The sequence below is a fragment of the Erythranthe guttata genome, chromosome 10, assembly GCF_056151865.1.
Source record: "Erythranthe guttata isolate IM_541 chromosome 10, IM_541, whole genome shotgun sequence".
Taxonomy (NCBI): domain Eukaryota; kingdom Viridiplantae; phylum Streptophyta; class Magnoliopsida; order Lamiales; family Phrymaceae; genus Erythranthe; species Erythranthe guttata.
In genome coordinates this window covers 20092428-20100777 of record NC_142542.1, presented here as the reverse complement: position 1 = coordinate 20100777, position 8350 = coordinate 20092428, and the positions used below count along the sequence as shown (strand labels likewise).

The following is an 8350-nucleotide window of genomic DNA, read 5'->3' as shown; positions in this document are numbered from 1 at the left end:
TGCGTCAGCGTCAAAAAAAAAAAAAAAAAAAAAAAAAAAAAAAAAAAAAAAAATTATTGGAGCGCGCGCGCGCGCTTTCCAAGGAGCCTTGGACTGCGTGCTCCCATCAAATCGCGCTCAACTTTCACCGTCCTCCACCAAATTGCGCGTAGATTTTGACTCGCTTCTCCAAATCGCTCGAGAATTTCAACACGCTCCACCACATTCCGCGAGCTCTTTAACGCACCTACCAAATGGCGTTCGCTATCAAATGGAAAATAAAAATAAAAAAAAAATTATTTCTCCACGCCATGCCAACGATTAACGCAAGACTACAACACCGATCTACTCTCAATACGATCCGGTACCCCTTTCAACTTGGCTCCCACATCGTCTCGAGAGTGGGGGGCTTGCGAGACAACTTCCAAGAGGAGCCAACTCGCTCAGTACTACCACCCGTTGCGAGATAACTCCCACGAGGAGCCAACTCCCTCGGGTCTACGAAACCATAGCGAGATAACTCCCACGAGGAGACCACTCGCTCCATCCTATCACCCGTTGTGAGGCAACTCCCACGAGGAGTCAACTCCCTCGGGTCCACGAACCCACAACGAGATAACTCCTACGAGGAGACCACTCGCTCCATCCTACGACCCGCAGCGAGGAAACTCCCACGAGGAGCCAACTCGCTCGGTCCTACGAACAGCGAGATAACTCCTACGAGGAGACCACTCGCTCCATCCTACGACCCACAGCGAGGAAACTCCCACGAGGAGCCAACTCGCTCGGTCCTACGAACCCACAGCGAGATAATTCCTACGAGGAGACCACTCGCTCCATCCTATAACCCGTTGCGAGGTAATTCCCACGAGGAGTCAACTACCTCGGGTCTCATAACCACAGCGAGATAACTCCCACGAGGAGACCACTCGCTCCGTCCCACAATTCACAGCGAGACAACTCCCACGAGGAGCCAACTCGCTCGGTACTGCAACCCGCAGCGAGACAAGTCCCACGAGGAGCCAACTCGCTCAGTAATACAACCCGCAGCGAGACAACTCCCACGAGGAGACAACTCGCTCGGCCATACAACCCGTTTCGAGATAACTCCCACGAGGAGACAATTCGCTCAGAGCGACCTCAGTCCGCGCGCTCATCAGTCGTGCGCCATCCGATGCTTTTACAACTCCCCTGCGAGACAACTCCCACGAGGAGCCAACTCGTGCAGTAATACAACCCGCAGCGAGACAACTCCCACGAGGAGACAACTCGCTCGGTCCTACAACCTCTTACAAGGAAACTCCCACGAGGAGCCAACCCCCTCGGGTCTCAAAACCACAGCGAGATAACTCCCACGAGGAGACCATTCGCTCCGTCCTATAACCCGTTGGGACAATTCCCACGAGGAGCTAACCCCCTCTAGTCTCAAAACTACACCGAGATAACTCCCACGAGGAGTCCACTCGCTCAATCCTACAACCCGTTGCGAGACAACTCCCACGAGGAGCCAACTCCCTCGGATCTCAACACCACAGCGTGACAACTCCCACGTGCAACCACCTCACTCGATAAATATTACTCACCGCGAGACAACTCCCATGAGGAGACAACTCGCCCGAAATTCACTATATAATCACAAGCTCAAGTTAGCACGATTACAACCCTAGAAACACTTAGAGACATTATGAGAATCTATATAGCCTGGCCAGCTTGATTACTCAAAAATATCTACTTGTTTTCGATGGGTCATTCATTAAAACGTGGCCACGGTCCAAACATACTTAAGACCCACGAGGTCTAACAAGGGGCACGACCCCCATAAAAAAAAAAAAAAAAAAATCTTGAGAGTCTGATCCCCTCCTCAAGTACATCACGCACAAGGCTATATGTAAACACATATAAGCAACGCGTCAAAACATTGACAATGTCGAAAAATAACAACTCCCATGAGGAGAATACTAGCTCCGTGCTACTACATTATCGTGAGACAACATCCACGAGGACGTAACTCGATCAACTCGATTACCCAAAAGACAACTCCCACGAGGAGATTACATGATCCGTGCTACTACATTATCGCGAGACAACTCCCACGAGGAGATAACTCGATCAACACTATTACCCCGCGACAAGACAACTCCCACGAGGAGATAATTCTCTACTACATCGTTGCGGGACAAAACCGACGATTCAATTAACTTACATCGCGACAACCTTGTCGCGTTATGCGCCAACGCGCATTCACGCCCCTCCGACATACGCTCCAACGCGTTTTCGCATACTATTAGGCCATACGCCAATGATCGACTTCTACAATTTTTACTCTCGACACGATTTGAGACCCATCACAACATGGCCCCCACATCGACTCGAGAGTGGGGGGCTTAATGATATGCCTAATTGGGCCAACCCAATGGGCCTACAATTACTTTACCTACTGGGCTACGAGCCCAATATCGAAGACTAATATCACCGAGGCCCAAACACCTTCAAGTAAGGCTTGGGCCCAACAAAGCAAACCCAACCCAATAAACGACATATAAATAGAGGTTTTCCTCATTTTATTAAGGTACGTCCTATTAACTGAGCAATACAAAAACGCGTATTCTCTGGACTATTTCTATGATCAGCACGTCTGACTTGAGCGTCGGAGGGGTTTCCGCCGGATCAACCCCCGGCTTAGTTCATGTGTTCTATGATCGCAGGTACCTCAGGATCATCAAGTTGTCAAGCTACTGATCTGCTTTGCTCTCCCAGTTCATTTTCTACACCACCCTAGGTGAGCTATATTTTAGCATCATCAATGATAGTTACCTGTGATTCATGATAATTGCAAAACCATCACATTTGCAAAACTTTTTAAAATAGATTATAAGCTCGTTTCTGTTTGGAATTTGATTTTGTAAATTTAATTTTTGCTTTTACTTTTATATATATATATATATATATATATATATATATATATATATATATATATATATATATATATATATATATATATATATATATATATATATTGGGAATTGGGGGCCCAAAAAAATTGTTTCCTATAAGAGCCGGCCCTGCACATAACCCCCAAAGAAATTAAGCCTGTTGGTGTTTCGATTTCTTGGGACAGAAGGTTTGCCAATTGAGATTCACCATAATCAGACTACCAAAGATACAGTGTTTACTTGACAAGTCTGATTATTGTTGATCTCAACTTCTTCCTTTTTTTTTTTTTTTTTTTTTAAATAATTTTATTTGATTTACCTACAAAAATTACTCTAATCTCGACTTGATTATTGTTGATCTCAACTTCTTCCTTTTTTTTTTTCTTTTTTTTTTTAATAATTTTATTTGATTTACCTACAAAAATTACCCTAATCTCAAGTAAACTTGGTATTGGTATCTCATGTGTCTGTAACTCTATATATTTAAGCCTTTGGACTAAATTCTTTTCTTGAGCGAAAAGATAAAATAAAAAACACCAATACGTTTCCAATTGGCTTTTTATCTTGTGTGAAAAAATGAAGCTTCTTATTGCTAGTTCTTTGCTGGGAATAGGGGTAGGCAGTTGGATTTGTTCTAAGTTATTCGACGAATTTCGGGATGTTCTAACAACCTCTGTCCCAAACGAATTTTGGAATGTTCTAAGAACCTCTGTCCCAAGAGTAATTTCGGATGTGATTCCCATGGAAGATGATGACAAGGGTTTGTCATCAATATTTTTTATTTTTTAATTTTTAGTTTTTAATTCAATATCATTAACTATTTTTGTGTTTTTTTTTTTGTTTAGAAACGATTGTGGAAACAAGTCTTGAACCACACTTCCTTACTAAGATTCAATCTTTCTCCTTATTTTCCTATTATGGTATTGATCGATACGAAACCAAAGAATTTACATCCGGAGACTACAAATGGTAATTGTTTCTCGATTCTATTTATTTTCCTAGCTTATAATGTACCAAACTTATGATTTGCTCGACAGGAGGCTCATACTTTATCCTTATGGTAAAGAAAAGGACAACGGTCATGTTTCCATATACTTGGCCATGGCCGAGACTAATTCGTTGCCCGTGGGTTGGGAGGTCAATGTCATCTTCACCATCTTCCTCTATAATCAGATGCTGGATAAGTATCATTGTGTTCGGGTAAAGCGAGCGCGTTGTTTTAACAAAACAAAGTCCGAGTGGGGATTTTCGAAATATATCTCTGAAAAAAGTTTGAGACAAAAATCAAATGGATATCTTGTTGATGACAATTTAGTGTTCGGAGCTAATGTATTTGTCGTGCACAAAAAACCAGTTGATGAGATTGTGGCTCTGCTCAATCCACAGTCAGCGTATAAGCACATTTGGAATTTAGACTTTACTATGTTAGAAGATGTTTGGACTTCTGAAGAATTTCACACAAGGGGTTTCAATTGGTATTTTCTTACTTTCTTATCTTCCATTCATTCTCATAGGCCAATTGGTAAGTTTTCAAATTTACATTTGTAAATGCAGGAAGATAAGGCTATATCCAAAGGGAGCTTTAGGTTCAAAATACAGCATAGTGCCAGTATATTTGGTTTGTGTTAGTGCCGATACCTTTGATATTCATCGAAAAGTTAAGGTGGAGTTTTGTATGCACCTAAAAGGCAGGTCGAATGCAGACTCTGGACAACGTAAGTAGTAGTACTTTCGAGTTTTTCTTATCATTTGCCTCTTGAATATATTGAAAATTACAGATTTTGCTCTCTTTTTCTTCTTTTTTTTGTTCGTAATTACAGTTTCTCACTGGTTTTACATCTTCGATTAATTTTTTATTTGTAATTGCAGTTTCTCACTGGTATACATCTTCGAATACAACATGGGGGTTTTCATTCATGAATATTGCCAAGGATTTTCTTGTTGATGGTCGTTGCACACTGGGAGTCGATATCTGTGTACAAGTCATTGTCTAGACGGTCATTTTCTTATTCATATTCCTTTGATAAAATATTTGAATTAATTGTTAGTTTAGTTTTAGTTTCAAATTTGAACTTTGAGTAGTGTTTTTTTTTTTTTTGTGTGTGTGTTTTTTAGTCATTGTCTGCTTGGAAATTTGTCAGGTAAGTCCTTGTTGTTCTTCAAATAATGTTTAGTTTAAGGTTTTGATAGTTATTCAACAAATAATGGGAGAATTTCACTTTTTCGTCCATCATGTTTCACTCGATCCACTTTTGATCCCATTGTTCCAAAGTGAACAAAATACACCTCAAAGTTCAATTTTAAACATATTTGGTTGCCTCCATTACATGCGTCTAACGGAAACATTATTTTGGGGCTAAAATTGAAATTTAATATTGTTTTAGGCTAAAAAAACAATTAAAGTTTTTAAGTACTAGATATGATTATCACATAGAAACAACAAATAGCATTCTAAATTATGATTATCTCATAGAATATAACTAACAAATGGTATTCTAAATTGTGATTATCTCATTGAAGGACACACACATAGAATTTATCCTCTTTCAGAATAAGGTGTACTGTTACATTTAAAATTGAAACAAAAACATTAGGCAGTAAAATAAGTTCAACATATTAATCACAGAAAAAGTAAAAGGATTATTAATCTGAAAATTTTGAGAATTGCATTAGTATCAACCAAAAGAAATGGCAAACAATGGATGTAATTAACACATTACCAAGAAAGAGTAAAGTAACATAAGTACATCAGTTCTCACGATTAATCCGCGATAAATTAGAACGATAAATTAGAAATAAATTGATTTTTTCATATTTAAATATCACTGTAATAATATATGAGATCTGATACAAGATTATTAGCAAATGATTTCAAAAATTTCTGACCAAGATTCATCTAATCACGAATTCCACAAATCACATACTATAAAATTACATTCTATATATTTAGAAGATATAACAAAAAATATTATTTTATTTGCTGAATCGAATTAACACGATCAAAATAGAGAAGAGTCATCAGCATTTATTATGATCACAATTCACAACACTTCCCCACAATAATTCAAGAAAATATAAAGTAAAAAAAAAAAGGGTTTCACATAACTGAAATAAAAGTGAGCAATCAGCAAGTGATGTTTGATTTGATCCACATTTTGAATTTCCACACTGGGAAAGAAAAAATAAATTAAAAAAAAGAAAAAGGTACAACTTTTTTCTTTGCTCAATAACTCTTCATTACTTACGTGTCCCATGAAGGAAACCCTAAGCTGCATGCAGATATCACAAAATCTCATTTCATTCATTAAAGGAAATTTATGTAACTCAAATGCAAGTAATCTCTTTATTTATTGCTTTTTCTTCTGGGGAAATAAAAATAATAAAATAATAAAATAATAAAATAAATTTCCCCAATGACATAATATTATTGTAACCTTCCACCAGAAATTAAAGAAACACATATTAGCTACGAAGAAACCAAAAATTGCTATAAAAACCCCCTCGCCCCCACAACATTTTTCACCTGCCTGCCTCTCAACCACCTTCTTGTTTTTTCTCTCTTTCTCTCTCTCACTCCTCTATGTGAAAATAAACATATATAGAGAGAGAGAGAGAGTGCTCTTCATAATAGAAACAAAAAAATTAAAAACACACCACCTCTTTAGTTTCATCGGAAAAAAAAAGTCATCCGTCCGAATGGCGAAAAGACGATTTGCTCTCGAGATCTCTAACATGAGTGAAGATCCGATGCGATATGTGGACCGAAGCGAGATAATGCAGCTAACAAAGGTGGCAAAGTCATGGGAATTCACTTGCTCTTTCTGCTTCAAAAAGTTCGCTTCTGCTCAAGCCATGGGCGGTCATCAGAACGCCCACCGGAGCGAGCGTTTGGAGGAGAAGAGGCTCTTTGTCCGGGACCCCATTGGCTATCGCAAGCGCGCTTATCTCAGAGCCATGAAAGATCGCCAGCCAGCCGCAGCCGCCGAAGAAAGAAACCCTAGCCGGAACAATCTGCATGCACCGCCAAAAACGGCCGCTGTGAAAAATGAGTTTGTTGCATCAGTTAACTCCCCAACAAAAGCCCTCCCAAACAAGGCTATTATCATTGAAGAGGGTGCTTTCGGAGAATTTAATGCTGGAAAGAAACACTTTTTCAAGGGTTCCACCAGCAAGAATCCTCCTCCTCCTCCTCATGTGGTTAACAATATTAATAACAAAATTAATGAAAATAATAATAAGAAGGTTAATGTTAATGGTGATCGTGAGAATGTGAAAAGTGATGTGGCGCCTTCTTTCGTGGTGATGAACTTCTTCCCACCAAAGGAACTGAATCTGGCGGAGAGCGTTGGGGTTAATGCAAAGGGGAAAGCGTGCGTTTGCGAGTTCAACATTATTAATGGTGGATATGGAATCAATTTGGAGCATGACCTGGATTTGACTCTCAAACTCTAGATTTCTTTAATAATATATAGTTATCAATATGCATGTTATTTAATAATTTCTGAATAAAACTTTATGTATCGTTTTCTAGCAAATCTATCAAGAAATTGGATTGTATTTGCTTAAGTAAACTAGTTGTTGTAAGAATGTTTAATTCATGTAATAAAATAAAAACCATCTTTTTATTTATATGAGAGTTCTTGGTTTAATTTCTTAGTATTTTATATATATGTACTCAAATATTTACTCATGTAAAATGTTCATATATAATTTTTATATGAGAAATGTTAAAACACTGCTAATGGTCGGATGCTTGGGGGTAGAATGGGGTTGGCGGTTAGTCCGGTATTCATTCATAACTATGTTGAGACGGCCAATCCGGTGCTCGTTTGAAAACGGAATTGTTGCGTCACGGTGACGCCCAACGCACGCCTTCCCGAGCACGCGCAATTGGATGAATAAGAAATTTATTTCGTCGATTTTGAAAAAGCAAATTACTTTCGAAATAATTATTACAATCGTTGGAAGAGATAAATGAGTTGTTGGTGGGGAAGACGTGATATTATTGGCGATTTCGTATTAGATTTTATGAATTGGATTATCGAAGCATTTATCGAAATATCTAAGTCGTACGTAGACTTTTTCGATATTTATTGTTGTATTTAATGCAAACGTTAAAGTGTAACGGGTTTAAACTTAAGGACGAAGATAATGATAATGTATAGATTTTCTTTTGAAAAATAAAAAGTTAATTAATCTTTATTTTCGATATGAATTTGCTTAATTATGTTACATCGAGTGAACTTTATCGTGAGTCGTGACACATTCATATGTAGATAATGTGTACATATGATTGTATATAATTTGCAGTTATATGTATGATAGCTAATAAGAGATCGATCTAATTTAATTAATGGAATTGGGAAAGAAAATTAAATCATAAAAAATAGTTGCATGCAAATTTCAAAAAAAACCCAAAAATAGAGACCTCAAAATTG

General features: G+C 38.3%; 1 protein-coding gene across 1 annotated transcript; it reads left to right on the top strand.

Annotated features, from left to right (window-relative positions):
* The first annotated feature begins 3380 nt into the window (after window positions 1–3380).
* LOC105955187 (uncharacterized) lies at window positions 3381–5142 on the top strand. The gene is made up of 5 exons (XM_088824577.1): window positions 3381–3672; window positions 3758–3881; window positions 3950–4387; window positions 4467–4627; window positions 4782–5142. Exons 1-5 carry the CDS (start codon window positions 3489–3491, stop codon window positions 4904–4906), a joined length of 1032 nt encoding a protein of 343 aa, XP_088680703.1. The 5' UTR covers window positions 3381–3488; the 3' UTR covers window positions 4907–5142.
* The last annotated feature ends 3208 nt before the right edge of the window (window positions 5143–8350 follow it).